This window comes from Odontesthes bonariensis, chromosome 12 (assembly GCF_027942865.1).
Source record: "Odontesthes bonariensis isolate fOdoBon6 chromosome 12, fOdoBon6.hap1, whole genome shotgun sequence".
In the NCBI taxonomy this organism is placed as follows: Eukaryota; Metazoa; Chordata; class Actinopteri; order Atheriniformes; family Atherinopsidae; genus Odontesthes; species Odontesthes bonariensis.
Window position 1 is genome coordinate 17,302,719 of NC_134517.1, and position 14,557 is coordinate 17,317,275.

Sequence of the window (14,557 nt, forward strand, 5' to 3'; positions counted from 1 at the left end):
AGTATCAGAATTCAAACTGCTGAGAAACTGTAGCTGTGATATGAATTAAATTCAATTCAGTTTATTTATATAGCGCCATCTCAAGGCACTTCAATGATGCTGTCCAATTCATTGTAGTCATAATCCAATCAAATCCAATTGATTAAATTCAAAATGAGTCCAATTCATTACACATCGAGCCAATTGAAAAAGCTATTTCCTAGCTAAGGAAACCAACAGATTGCACCGAAACTTCTCTTGTCGCATTAAGCTTCTTCAGCTTAATGCGACACCGGCTCGCGGTCCGGTTGAAACCACTCTGTGCCATTTTTGCGGCAATCGGCTGGAAAACTTTTTCGTTTCGCACAGCGCCATCGAGCTCCCGCTGTACAGATCGGTACGCTTTCGTGGTAATGGAAACGCTGAAATAAGCAAACCGTTCCGTCCCTACCTGTTCCGGACTGCATAGTGGGAACACGCCATAGGATGCCCCCCAGCAGTCTAGGCCTATAGCAGCTTAACTATGGGATGTTTCATGGTCACCTGAGCCATCCCTAACTATAAGCTTTTATCAAAAAGGAAAGCTTTAAGCCTAATCTTAAAGTTGGAGGGTGTCTGCTTCCCAGACATATACTGGCAGCATTTTGGATCAGCTGGAGGCTTTTCAGAGAATGTGTGGGACAGCCCAGTAATAAAGAATTACAGTAGTCCAGTCTTAAAGTAACAAATGCATGGACTAGTTTATCTGCATCACTCTGAGACGGGGTGCAAAATGCAAATCAAAGAAGCACAAGCTTTGAAATTGTAACGAAACTCCGACACCAAGGGTTTGCATTGGCCCAAATTAAGTTAAGTCATAGCTTGGACACAACTAAACTAATGTCCACAAATGTTTTGGCGGCTTAGTGTGGCGCGGTTTGCAAAAAAAAACTGCTTTTCAACAGATGGAAATATTGAAATGAATGCTTGACTTGATCGACAGGTTCCTGTTTCGCAGCGGTAACCAGGAACACCCAGGGGACAGGATCGAGAACACTACAGTGGAAATACTGCCCGTCTCGGTAGGGAAACCTCCCCCACCCAAAACACACACGTGCACTTACACAGTCTGTCACCCTTCTATGGTGACATGTGCAAATGGCTCTGATTAGATTACATTGACTGGCTGCTCTCTTGGATGTTGCATATTGATTATCGACAGGAATGAGAGCGTGACAGGATCACTGGCTCTGCCAGAGTTGATACGTTTTGACACTGTAATCCACACTATCAGCGGTAGAATAGCCACTACTATCTGTTCGGATGTTTGAATTCAGAAATCGTTAGGATTCGAATTTGCGGCTTCACTGTTTTATTCGCTGTCTTTGTATGTTAGGAAAGTGGACTGCAGACCAAAGAGAAGTACAAGCGAACCGAAGACCGCTTTTACAGGATTGGTAAGCAAATTTAACAGTCCCTCAGTGCCATGTGAAAGCATACTCTGCTTCCACTCTGAAGCCTCATGATCAGATTACACACCTCCACTGACGGTGCCGGGAGTGATGAGAATGTACAAAAGGTGTGCGAAATGTTGGGGAATTCCTTGCAATTTTTTACAGGAAGGTTTTTGTTCTTTCTCCACTTTTACCCTCTTTATTTTGTCCTTTGAAAATAAGGCTTTTCAAAATCTTAGACTATAAGATTGACCTGATATGAAGTTTGGAGGGGGGGAGATCCCACAATCCCTCCATGTTTTCACATAGTTTTACTATTTTGTGGACCCTTCACGCTGCAGAAAGTGAGCAAACGTATATTCCTGTTCGACAGATTAAGACTGCACTGAACACGTAAATATTCTGTCCTCGGGTTGTTTATTAGTTCCTATCCTGGTGAAAAGCTGTCCGATTCCCTCTAGAACTGAAGTATCTGAGCTTTTTGAATAAATCACAAACGTTTAAGTTATTTATTGACTAACTAATGTATGATTTCCTCACCTTCGTTCACAGAGCCTTACCTTCGATTTGAGCTAATTAGGTTTAGTTAATTATTGGCCATATTCTCAACTTAAAGATAGGATTTACGTACTTTCATTTGTTCTGATCTTCAAAACACAAGACATTGTCAGTCAGCCTTTTCTTGATCTCGTTCATTTTTCATCTGAAGATTTTTGCTCTTTCACTCACCTTTTGGACATGATTTATATTGACTTGTGCTTTTGTGTGTACCAATGTTTGAACTCTCAGGTCACTTTGAGAAAGGCATGTCAGAGGGGGCAGTCGATCCTGCCTTCAATCCTGTATTGGCACTCCGTCTTTCAGTTCTCAAAGACTCTGCTGTGTGGGCCATCCTCAGTGAAGTAAGTCTGTCCTTCATTACGCGATGAATATCGTTCGCTCGGATCAATATCAGATGCGCACCTTCTGGTTTTTCATTTAATAACACATATGCTGCTCTGCTCTCTCCTTGCAGATACATATAAAGAGGATATCTGGCTGACTGCTCAGGATAAGGTACATGAATTATGGCCCCTGGAGGACCAAAATCTCTTAGACTGCTTACGCAGGGTCTCTGGCACCTAGCAACCGGCAGTGAAGTCATTAGAGCTTAGAGTTGCTCGTCCCAGCTTGTCTGAGGAACGCCACCTCTCTGTCCCTGCTCTTCCCAATGTACTTTATGTTGCTTCTCATTAATTGATTTACTCCCTTTCTTTCTCCATCTTTCCCACACTCCTGCGCTCTTCGTTTCTTTGTGAGAATGTGAATACTACTGTCGGCAGAACAACAGTGGAAGGTGTGAGGACATCGTTTCCCGGCTCTGGCTCTCAAAGTGACTGTGTTGTTCAGCGGCTTTGAAAACAATCAGATAATTCCTGAATGAGGTTGAAACTTCACATCTGGCGAGAACCAGTCGGCTGGCCACTGGTGCAGATGCTGCCAAATCCCTCTCTGTTACTCAATGCTGCCACACTTGGGCAAGCTGGGGCATTGCACTGTCACTAGCGCCCCAGCAAAGCCTGTGATCATCAAGAATGTTGTCGTCACTACTGGCCAGTTGCTCTCTGTTCTCGGCAGAAATGATGGCGCTCTAGATCAACACCAGCCTAAACAAAACATGTTTTCTCCACTCCCATCGAAAACTCAAACACATGTCCTGAATAACAAACTCACTTATTGTGAGCTTATTGTTCTAAAAATCCTGCCATTTAGCCAGTTGGTGACAACCTCGACCATCGGGCGACATCAGTGGTATCCATCAAGAAAATAAGTTCCATGTCATCATATCTGTCTTGCCTCTTTTCTGACAGGCTTTGTTTGACCTCGGTGTCCCTTTTTAGGAAACCAATAGGATATTGCCTTGGCAACATTTTCCTGAAGGAATATATTGTTATATTGATATATTATTACAACCATGACTGACGATCTATGAAGGTGACTTAATTTATTTGAAATAAATCTTTAATTTGTACAAGAGGTAAAAATATATTTTTATTCTACTAAGAGACGTTTATGGTAATTAAGTCTGTTTTTGTGTGCTTTTTTTTTTGTTTGTTTGTTTTGATTTTGTTTTGTTTTTTTAAGTGCAACTGTCAATTTTATTTCTATGGTAACAGCTACTTGCGAAGTTGGATCTAAAATCGTTTTTTTCTCTGCTTAAAAACTAAAGGGTAGGAAGTCTGCGAGTAGGTTCTGTTGAAGTAAACGCGGATGTGGGTCTAAAATAGAAAAATGTGCCTTATATCCAGGTCCTTTGAAGTTGCCCCGACATCATTTTAGTTTGTACCCTCACGCTTTTTAATTTAAATTTATTTTTTTTTTTATCCAACTCATGGACTGCTGGATATAATAATATTTTGAACCTCACTTTATGATTGGATGGTAAGGACAATATATTTTTTTCTAATGCTGAGTGAAATTAGTGAAGGTTCTACCAGTTTACTATCTGAAACAGCAAATTTGCACGTTTTTTTTTTTCCTTGCTATTTCAATCGCATCAGTCTTCATTGTACCTCATTTTTCCATCTTCCTGGCTTTTATTCAATTACAATTCATTTGGGATTTTTTTTTTTTTTTTTTTATTGACAGAATGTTATGACTACTGATTATTGCAGAGTGTGCCACTGACTGTACATATATATAAATGGCAACAAACATAATTTGTTTCTATCAGTCTCTATTGCTTTGTAGTAGTTTATTGAAATCCACTTGACATGTTTTATGTGTGTTGCCGATGTTCTGGGTGGGAAAATATTTGTAAGTGACGCTTAAATGATCTAACGTGTTAGTGATTTATTTTTCTTTTTTTCTCCCAGAGTTAGTGAAGTGCCTTTTGGTAGAATTGATATGAAATTGGTCAATTCCTGCTTATCATGCTTCTCTGCATGCATGACTATTAAATGTAGTTTCTAAATATTTTTTTTCTCGTCCACCCCTGATCAAATCATCTACTCCAGTGCTACACTCACCCCAGTATCTCGCTCTTCATTGTAATCTTTTAATTTTGTAGAAGATGGAAGCAAATTAACTATTGTTTTTGAAAGGAGGCAGCAGTAGGACTAACAGGATTTCGTTTCAGTGCTTTCTTGCATCCATATACTGAAAAGGAATGCATGTCAGGGCATGAAATTGTCATGTGATCCCCGGGATTCCCCTGCTCCATTCTCTGGAATGTGGGACAGGAAATGGGAAAAACAAAGGACAAACAGCCCCCTAGCCACTCATCAGTTCATGTGCCTTCATTGTGTACATGCGTATGCCTGACTTAATGATTTATGTCATCATTTCTCATGGACATATTGAAAATAAAAGAGAAAAGTTGGTAGAAGTCATGGCCATCTTTGTGTTGTGATTTTGTTCTACTTTCATCACTCATACCATCTGCATTGTCGGGTTTGATTTCAAAGTCGCTTTGTTCTAAAATGATGTAATCAACTTGACCTGTTAAAAAAAACATGGCCTGCAAATTCTGTTAATTATAATTTTTGCATAATTGATTCATACCAAAAAAAAACTACAGGCTCTCCCAGCATGCAATTTTACTTCCGTTTTCCCAGGATTCTGTTCGATAATAATGGCGGCCGAGAGCTTTTCATAACAACATCGATGTAACTGCTGATAACTAGCCGATTCTTCTACTTTCGAGGAAGTCATTGGGGCGATATTGGTACAAACGTGAATTTTGAATAATGCCGAAATATTATGAGGATAAAGAGGAGGATGGCAGAGCTTGCGCCGGCATCAGAGAGGACTTCAGGGCATGTCTCCTTCAGCATGACTGCGTCGTGAAGGTAAATCAGCCAGACTGACTAAACACTGCTGTCACAGTTTGCAACCTGCTGTGAGTTAATTTTTTTTTTTACAGTTGAAATACTCAATGCAAAAAGCTGATTAAAGTGAAAGACCTTTAATCTGGTGATTGTAATTGTCAGTATTAAGGTCATGGAAGGTGCCAACCATACAGGAATGGTATTCTCTCGGTCTATGTCACGCCAGACTCCATTTCGAAAAACTGTTATTTTCAAGTTTTATGTATCACATTGGTGACATTATGTTTATGTCAATGGGCGACACTTAAATTCGGCTTCAGTGTTTACTTATATGTTCGCCAGGCAGCTCACCAAAGCTGCAGTGGTCGTTTCCTAGCTTACTTGCTATACGTCAGAATATTCTAGCACGTATGACATCGTATACGTTAGATGCAGAATACGGAAAATGTGTTATATTTGCGTTGACAGTGTTTTGTTGAGCCTGAGAAAAAGATGAAGCGACTGCATTCTTTTGTAAGTTGTGGAATTTTAAGAGAGACTTTTGAATGAGGTGTTAAATTTATAATAAATTAATTTGTTAGTAAAGGTGATGAACTGAAATATGTATCACGAAATCGTCTCTGTTTGTGGAAAACTAAGTAAGTTAGTACACCCTTACTGCTACCAAGTAGAGATGCATTTAACTGATCATCGGCAAGTGTGAGCACCTCTATAAAAGCAGACATTTTGTCATTTGGTCTGGCGCATTCAGGTGTCATAAGCAGTTATCTTGGAGAAGCAATTGTTGCTGCCCCTCAATCTGGAAGGGTTATGAGACCATTTCCAAACAATATGGAGTCCATCTTCCTCCAGTGAAAAAGACTATTCACAAGTGGAAAACCTTCAAGACAGCTGAGAATCCTCTCATGGGAGGATGTCCAAACAAGTTCACTCCGAGGTCAGACTGCGCAATGCTCAGAGAAACTGACCTCAGAGCTACATGTCAGACTCTACTCGGTTAGCATGTTAAAATCCACAATAATTGTTGTATTAAACTGAAAATAGATAAACATCAATAAAACAACATGACACCAGAAGGGGACACCATCATTTATTCCCAAAATTGCTGTGTAATTTGTATAGACATCCGTGTTTTTGATGACCAATTTAAATGGGACTTTCAGCTCGCGTTATTTTCATTCTGTGGAAATCTTCTTGCCTTTTCTCCTAAAACCCATCGGACAGAAGATCACATGTTGGAGCACATCACAGCCCACATAGCATATTGTTCTATGACTCAGGGAATGAATAAAATATCAATGCAGCCCAAAATAAAGCTTTAGTTTCTTTTGGAAAAAGCTTGGGGAAAAAAAGAAGCAAAAAAAGGTTATTTCCTATCATTTTGTAGAAACACTTTAGCACATTGTTACATTAAAATAAAAGATTTTATATATATATATATATATATATATATATATATATATATATATATATATATATAACAAGAATAATCTAACTTGACTTGGTATAGTAGTTGAACGTTACCACTGAAAAGTAGCCTGGCTGACGCGTCCACAATCTCGATGAGATGGTGGTCTGGGAACTAGGTGTGCATTTTCTCGTATTTGAGGCGTGGTTTACGAATGCCTAGAGCCGTTTATTGGGCGCTACGAATGTCTATCAAATGACGTCAGGTATTTCCCATGCTGCTTTGCGCTCGATTCATAGCCAATTGTATCACTTATACCAGATGACGACAGAAATTCGACGAGGAAGAAGAAAAAAAATGGAAAATAAAAGTAAACTTGCGCTCTAAGCTATTTAAATTGACAACAAAGTAGGCCTATATGCTATATTCTACATGAATTTTTATGTTGTAGAGTTGTGAATTTATTTTAATAATGGAGAAATTGAGCAGCCTTGCTTTGTTGTCTACAGTAGTAGCTCAACCCTCATCTTACTTTGAAGCTCCCAGCTCCCAGAAGTGACGTCGACGTAGCTTTAGCAGCAGAAAAGCTATCAGGCTTGTGTTGATGATAATAATAAACTCCTGGACTATGTACAAACTTCCAAATGCATCGTTTTGTGAGTACAGACCATATTTGTACTACTGTAGAAGTTTGGTTTCATGACATGTGATTTTAGTGTGGTAATTTTGGAGATACTGCCAGGGTCCGTCAGCGCTTGTACTAAGCTATTCGGGATAACTCAGTAACTCAGCTGATGTTCAGCCAATATCGGAAAAACTTCGGGTGGGCTACTTGGCTGGATGTCACGGTTCAAATGACCCTAGGGTGAATCTACTCCGAAACACTTTCTAAGGCTGCATTGAACGGTAACGTTGTGTCCGCTGTCATGTTGAATTAACACTCTACAAGCTTCGGTGTAGCGCATAGACGTCGTCATCGTCTTGCTGCCGCCGCCACCCCCCCCCCGTTCTGTGATTGGTTCCCAAACTCTGGCAAAAATAAGGGCGGTGGTTTCCAGGCTGACTTTGCAGTGAGAATGAAATCGAGCGCAAAGCAGCATGGGAATTCCCAGGCTAACTGAAAAGACTAATCTAGTAACTATTTGCAACAGCTCTTGTCACATGCCCTTTAACATTGTTAACTGTGATTCGTTCCAATTGAAACAAATGCAAATAAAATGTATAAATAAAGGAAAAGATTCGTGCAACATGCTGAAACAGAACCAGTTATGAGTTATACGGGCCTTTTAGGCTGCTCTTATTTATCTTGTCCAAGTCTCATAGCCTATAAAGTCACACACTCTAATATTTGGTTGGACCTCATTTAGCTCTGATTACAGCACGCTTTCGCTGGGGCATCGCTTCAATAAGAAAAGAAAAAAAAAATCCACTGATGAAATAACGTGGTTATTCAGGTAGTCTTTTTTTTTTTTATGGGCACATAATTCTGCTGAACCGAGACCTGAGCAACTGCAGCAACCCCCGATCATAGCACTTCCCCCACAGGCTTGTACGGTAGGCACTAGGCATGATGGACCTCTGGAACAGTGTAAATCTGGACTCATTAGACCACATGGACCTTCTTCCATCGCTCAAGAGTCCAATCTTTTTGCTCCCTAGCAAATTGAAGCCTTTTTTTTTTTTTTCCCCCGATTAGCCTCACTGATAAGTGGTTATCTTAAGGCTACACAGCTGTTTAGTCCCAATCCCTTGAGTTTACTTTGCATTGTGTGTGTTTCAAAGCTAATCAGCAGGTGGCACTACAGAGCCTTGGAAAAAAAAAATAGTGCTTCAAGAAGCTTAATCTGGCCATCACTAAATATGATCATATGTTGTGAATGTAACGCTGTAAGGCACAGTGTGCTCACTGGAAGGACCTCATTTATTTTAACTGGTTTCTTAATGTATCAGGAGGGGAAGATGCCCAGTGAGTGTCTGAAGGAAGGCCACTGCAAAGCCCTGCAGACATCGTTCTTCGAGTGCAAGAGGTCGATGGTGAGTACAGGGCCATTGTGCTCTGATGCATGCACAAAATATTTGGTGGGAAAAGTGAATTTTTCCATGTTCCTCTTTTACTATATACTATATATAGTAAAAGTTTATTTTCCAAACTGAGTTGAAGCATTGTGCAGCTGAAACTGACTCAACTGTCTTGAGTAGGGGTGGAACGGTACAAAAAACTCACGGTTCGGTACGTACCTCGGTTTGGACCCTACGGTTCGGTACATTTTCGGTACAGTGCCGAAGGAGGCGTGTAGCGAGGTTCGAGCACATGCAGACCATGAACACGGTGGCCTCCCCGCTCTCCATATTAGCTTCTTTGTGGTGTTTTTTCTTCTCTCCTTACTTTTACCGGGTTTTGTTTTGTTTTGTTGTTGAATGTGGCGCTAAACGGCTAACGTAACACGTCACTGACGCAGACGGCTGCGCGCGGCGCATCAGTCCCGACCTGGTCCCGACTCATGTGCCAATGCAGATTGAAACAGTTCCGCTGGGGAAGGACAGTTATCAGTACAAAATTCGAGTAGGACAGTTCTGATAACTACTCTGTCCGAAAGCGGCTCTCTCGCGGCTCTCTCTCGGCTCTCTCTCGCAACATCAACCCAACAGCGGTACCTTCCCACAGAGTACAGTTTGAATTTGAAGGTGGAGTTTGCTATCTAGACCAATCCAGGCATGCATATATATCTCTATGGACCAATCAGAGCTTGCATGTGGCAGTGTTTAAATGGGTCCTGAAGGAAACTCTTGCAAAATAACAGTTCCGCGTTCAGATCAATATTAAACTTCCGTACCGTGTGTACTCTGCGTGGCAATGCGCGTACCGAACCGTGACCCCTGTACCGTGACGGTTCGGCACGAATACATATACCGTGCCGGCCCTAGTCTTGAGGTTTGCTGCAAACTCTGACCAGCGTCTTGTCATTCGTCTGCAGCTGGACACGAGGTCAAGATTCAGAGGACGGAAAGGATACTGAGGAGCCGACTAACCGCCGATGCAGCCACGTAGCTGAACGGAAACCTGATCAGCAGCTGTCAATGCTTGAAATCATTGAAATGACGGCGGCTGCTCGTGTGACAGAGTTCAGCGTGACGGAAACTCCATCTCAAAGAGGTGTGAAAAGTAGTAGCAAAGGACTACAAAACAGCCGAGGAGTACACACTCCCGGAAACAAAACGGAGCAATCATTGACTGGAGCTTTGAGCGTCTCTATTCTTTCAAAGAAAAAAATGTGTTTTTCTGGATGACCGAGTGTGTGATGCGGGATGATGCAGACCCTTAAAATAAAAGATGAATAAAGCCAAAAGTGCTTCGTGCGTCTTTAATGTATGCTCACAGGTGGAGTCGTCATACACTCGAGGTAAGTGGGAAGTCAAAAGGAGTCCAGTCGTTGCACAGCTGTGTCTGATACAGCATGTGTGTTTATCATCATAAATAAAACAGCTCAGGGAAACAAGTTTCTTCAGAGATTCAATCCCATATAAAAAAACATTCAGGCTGAGTATGACGCTCGTGGACGGGAACGGTGACGCGGTCGTTTATGCCTCCCTGGATTGTTACTTCAAAGCAGCCATCATCATCTGCTTGAACTTCTCCATATCTACCTTCTTCATGATGAAAGCCTTGTGGGTCTTATTTAGAAACCCCACAGTGTCCACTACCATCATTCCTCTGGTGTGCGTGCCCGTCAGCTCTACGCTAACCGCGTAACGGTCAATCTCTGTGATGAATGAGTCGTCGACGGCGGCCGCCATGGCGTACGAGTCACAGGAAATGAAGCCTGAGCCTGCGACAAACTCCTTCTGGAAGCGTTCGCTCTGCGATGCCTCCATGCTGTGGCGGAAGATCCGTGCCATGAAGCGAGCTTTATGGCTGTCCTGCGCCAACCAGGCGTCGCAGAACTCCTGCAGAAATGCAAAGGTGCACAATGCTTAATACTTTACTTTAGACCCGCACACCGACACGATTAAATTGGGTGCAAATGCTAAGACGTGTAAAAGAAAGAGCTACCCAAGACAGCATGCTGTGGCAGGTGAACTCCCAGCAGGCCAAGTAGGTGGGACACTGGTAGTCGTTCAGCACAATGTACGCTGCCTCTGGATCGGCGGCAAAGTTGAACTCGGCACACACTGTGGTGTTTCCTCGAGCTGCAACACAGGAGTCAGACAGAAGGATGAGAACTCCCGACAGACCAGGACAACACCAATAAATCTACATTTACAACGCACTGCTTGCTACTCAGCATCAACCCTTTGACTAATTAATTCATACAGACAATGTTAGGCAGTGGAATTTAACTTAGACCTATAATCATCTCGTCTTAATAAACCCCATGTTTTGTTAGTTTTTAGACCAAATGTGTTACGTTTAGGACTCGTGAATGCGTGACAGCCAGAATTATTGACGGCTTAATTTATCTCTGGACTTTAAGTGCTGGGTGACGTTTTCAGTTACTGTTCCCCCAGATAGCATGCGGGTGTGGGCCACTTTGAGGCAACGATCAGGCACTGTAAGCATTCTTCTGGCCAGGAAAAACAGATGTGAATCAGTAGTAAATGCTACATTTGGGCCAAATATCACAAAACGAATACGGCCCAGCTTTGGCTGATATATGGCAAGTTTGCAAGGACAAATCCAGATGTGAGCCTAAAGTGGCCCACATATAAAGAAACACACTTGGCCCACCTTTGTTGAAACTTATTTGGGCCAGTTTTGGCCGATATATGGCAAGTTAGCAGGTGGAGGTGGCCACCTCCATCTTTAAATTCTTCCTCTTTATGGGTCATCCTTTCCGTACAAGTTTACATGTTTAATTCACTTCTGCATGAAAAACGTCGCTCACCTTTTCAGGCACCGTTTTTTTTTTCACGTTATTTCTGGAACATCTGGAGGTGTAGCCTTCTGTTCAAACCAAAACCATATTCAAACGAGTCTTTCTTGGGAACGTGTTCACATCATCTTCCCCGCTGCTTCTGTGCTTCTACACACTGAAACTAGAAGCGAACAGTGTTTCACTCACACTCAGTGTTGCCCCCCATGACGTAGACCCCTCTGAGTTTGCTCGGCAGAGACGGATCCATCCTCACAGCCAGAGCCAAGTTGGTGAGGGGTGCCGTGGCAACCAGACACACCTGAAGTTACATTTACACGGACTTAAGATAATGCCATAAGCACACAGTTAAGTTATACATTCTGTTTCATGAGTATTTGAACTGTATTTTACCTTTGGTATGAAACAACAGGTTTTAATCAAAGCACTCAGAATGTAACAAAAGACTTTCAGCTTTAGTTCACGGATCACTTTTAGTAATTGGAAGCAAATCAGTTTGAGTCTACTCTTCTTAGATGCTTTGCTTTCACTGCAGAGGCCTTCAGTCAGGCACAGAATAGATTTTAAAAGTCTGCTGATGGTTTACTAATCCCAGAACGGTTTAGGCCCAAAATACATCTGTGATATGTTCAGAGAATATAAACCCAGCAGAGCTCTTAGATCCAAGGACTCAGGTCAGCTGGTCCAGTCCAGAGTCCAGACTAAACATGGAGAAGCAGCATTTAGCTGTTATGCTGCAAACAAGTGGAACAAACTGCCAGTGGAGATTAAACTTTCACCAAATGTAGACTTTTTTAATCCAGGTTAAAAACATTTCTTTTCTCATGTGTCCATGCATGAAATCTGCACGATATCTTTTAAATTATCTGGACTGTTGCTTGTTTTTAAATTAATTTATATTATTTCATTTGTTTCTCTTTATATTCTTTTATGTATTTTTAATGCTTCTTCCACTCCCTGCTGCAATGCTTTTATTTTATGTAAAGCACTTTGAATTGTACAGGAAATGTGCTATACAAAAAAAATTTGATTTGATTTGATTCAGTTAGTCTTAACCGACTCTTTAAGACTTCTTGCTTCTACAAGTTTGTGTTTAACTGTCACTCTGTTTTATGTTGATATTCATCTGTGCCGTGAGCCACCATCCAGTTTTGCAGGACTTTAGAGTGAATCTGAGCAGGAAGTACGGCTATCGGCATTCATCATGACCTTTTCCTCTCCTTCTCTACTCCCCTAAGTCTGATTCATGTTCTTTTTTTTAAAGATGTTTTCCAGCTAAAGTCTGATCTGGCCCTCCTGATCTTTAGTGGAAGCAGTAGTTTGGATCTGCCTCCTCTCACCTCTCCCGGGTTCTCGTTAACGATCCTGATTATGGCCGCCACAGCGTGCTCCTTCTGAAGCAGGTCCAGGCCGGGAGCGTCGGGGTCAGGAGCGTCTCCCAGGCCGTCCTGCCCGTGGAAGTGTCCCGCGTCGATGCTGTTCCCCAGGATAGGCTTGTCGGCACCTTTAAACACCGGAATCTGCTCCACGAAAAGAGGAGCACGGCACATAAGATGCAAGCATGCGGTGAGATGGAAATCTGTACAGTGATCTCATACATTTATATTTTTTTGTGAAAAAGAAAAAGGGAGGTTAAGAGAAAAATTCAATTCGTCGGAGCTTCACTGCAAAGCCTAAAATTAACAACCCCAAGCTTTAAATATGAGGCACTCAGGAGAATCACTCTTAATGACCAAACTCCATCATATCTTAAAGAGCTCATAGTTTAATATTTTCCAAACAGAGCCCTTTGCTCTCAGACAGCAGGTCTACTTGTGGTTCCCAAACATTCTAAAAGCAGAACGGGAGGCAGAGCCTTCCCCCATCTGGCTCTTCTCTCGTGAAACCAACTGCCAGTATACATCCAGGAAGCAAACACCCTCTCTACCTTTAAGATGAGGCTTAAAACCTTCCTTTTTGATTAAGCTTATAGTTTAGAGATGGCTCAGGTGCCCATGAAACACCCCATAGTTTTGCTGCTATATACTTAGACTGCTGGGAGACCTCCCATGATGCACCTTTTCTCACTCTGTTCTCGCTATATACATACAACATTACTGTTGTCATTGGGTTGTGTTTCTCTTTCTCAGCAGGTGCCTCTGGTCAGGTGTTACGGTGTTTGTTGTCCCCTCTTTCCTGTCCTCTCAAACCCAGCTGGTGGAGGAGGATGGCCACACTTCCTGATGCTGGTTCTGCCAGAGGTTTTCTTCCTGTTTAAAGGGAGTTTTTTTTCTCTCCACAGTCGCCTCTTTCACGCTCAGGACGGGGAGATTGGAACAAGGTACAATCAGTACAGTTTCAGTACAATCTGTTGGTTTCCTCAGCTAAGCCAATTTTTTAAATTTAAATTTTTTTTTAAATTGGCTTCGTATGAATTGGACTTATTTGGAATGTAATGAATCGGATTTGATTGGAAAACGATTGTATGACAACAAATTGGAATGCATCTTTGAAGTGCCTTGAGATGACATTTGTTGTAATTTGGCGCTTCATGAATAAAATTAAAGGGAACTGAATTGAAATAGTGATTCTAAATTGACTGTAGGGGACAAGCGTAAATGTTTAATTGTCTCAGAGTCGATGGAATGTTGACCCTAGTGGCGGGGAACTACCACAAACTGTGGAAGTTACAGGTCTGCAGCTCGACTTCAAAGATAGGTCAGTCCTAACATGAGTATTTTTTATTTTTTCCTAACAAATGAAGTATATAGAAAAGAATAACACAATGTAGTAATGCTTATTAAGCACATAAAACAGGGCATTTGTATATTTCACATCAACATGCTTTAATATTTGCCCCACCTCCAGTTTATTGCAGGCTTGTAGAACTCGTAGCGTGTTCTTGCACACATTCTCCACCGCGGTGTTCCCGTGCACGCAGGTGATACCCAGGAGCTTCACGTCGGGGGCGGCCAGCGCCAGCATGACGGCCTGAGCGTCGTCCACGCCGCAGTCTACGTCCACCAGCAGCTTCCTGCTCATCCTGGACCCCACAGAGCAACCCACCCTTAAACAACT

General features: G+C 42.1%; 3 protein-coding genes across 3 annotated transcripts in view; 2 read left to right on the forward strand and 1 right to left on the reverse strand.

The window, feature by feature from the left end:
- Positions 1 to 4,913, forward strand: part of mgat4a (alpha-1,3-mannosyl-glycoprotein 4-beta-N-acetylglucosaminyltransferase A) — a 37,724-nt gene extending 32,811 nt beyond the window's left edge. The window contains exons 13-16 of the mRNA XM_075479360.1: positions 962 to 1,040; positions 1,355 to 1,415; positions 2,202 to 2,314; positions 2,428 to 4,913. Of these exons, the coding sequence (XP_075335475.1) occupies positions 962 to 1,040; positions 1,355 to 1,415; positions 2,202 to 2,314; positions 2,428 to 2,454 (280 nt within the window). The 3' untranslated portion in view covers positions 2,455 to 4,913. The remainder of the gene's footprint in view (positions 1 to 961; positions 1,041 to 1,354; positions 1,416 to 2,201; positions 2,315 to 2,427) is intronic.
- Positions 4,914 to 5,015: 102 nt separating this feature from the next.
- coa5 (cytochrome C oxidase assembly factor 5) lies at positions 5,016 to 9,976 on the forward strand. The gene is made up of 3 exons (XM_075479364.1): positions 5,016 to 5,242; positions 8,580 to 8,663; positions 9,605 to 9,976. The coding sequence occupies exons 1-3, from the start codon at positions 5,141 to 5,143 to the stop codon at positions 9,644 to 9,646; spliced, it is 228 nt and encodes a 75-aa protein (XP_075335479.1). The 5' UTR covers positions 5,016 to 5,140; the 3' UTR covers positions 9,647 to 9,976.
- Positions 9,894 to 14,551, reverse strand: LOC142396518 (inosine-uridine preferring nucleoside hydrolase). Its single transcript, XM_075479365.1, has 5 exons — positions 14,342 to 14,551; positions 12,841 to 13,020; positions 11,690 to 11,801; positions 10,681 to 10,817; positions 9,894 to 10,574 (listed from the first exon to the last, which is right to left on the reverse strand). The coding sequence occupies exons 1-5, from the start codon at positions 14,519 to 14,521 to the stop codon at positions 10,227 to 10,229; spliced, it is 957 nt and encodes a 318-aa protein (XP_075335480.1). The 5' UTR covers positions 14,522 to 14,551; the 3' UTR covers positions 9,894 to 10,226.
- Positions 14,552 to 14,557: the final 6 nt, after the last annotated feature.

Excerpts from the sequence above, each read along its gene's own strand:
- coa5 (XM_075479364.1), top strand. The coding sequence starts at position 5,141 with ATGCCGAAATATTATGAGGATAAAGAGGAGGATGGCAGAGCTTGCGCC. Across the intron at positions 5,243-8,579 it reads AGCATGACTGCGTCGTGAAG|GAGGGGAAGATGCCCAGTGA; the intron begins GTAAATCAGCCA and ends TTAATGTATCAG. Across the intron at positions 8,664-9,604 it reads TCGAGTGCAAGAGGTCGATG|CTGGACACGAGGTCAAGATT; the intron begins GTGAGTACAGGG and ends ATTCGTCTGCAG.
- LOC142396518 (XM_075479365.1), bottom strand. The coding sequence starts at position 14,521 with ATGAGCAGGAAGCTGCTGGTGGACGTAGACTGCGGCGTGGACGACGCT. Across the intron at positions 13,021-14,341 it reads AAGCCTGCAATAAACTGGAG|ATTCCGGTGTTTAAAGGTGC; the intron begins GTGGGGCAAATA and ends TTCGTGGAGCAG. Across the intron at positions 11,802-12,840 it reads TTAACGAGAACCCGGGAGAG|GTGTGTCTGGTTGCCACGGC; the intron begins GTGAGAGGAGGC and ends ATGTAACTTCAG.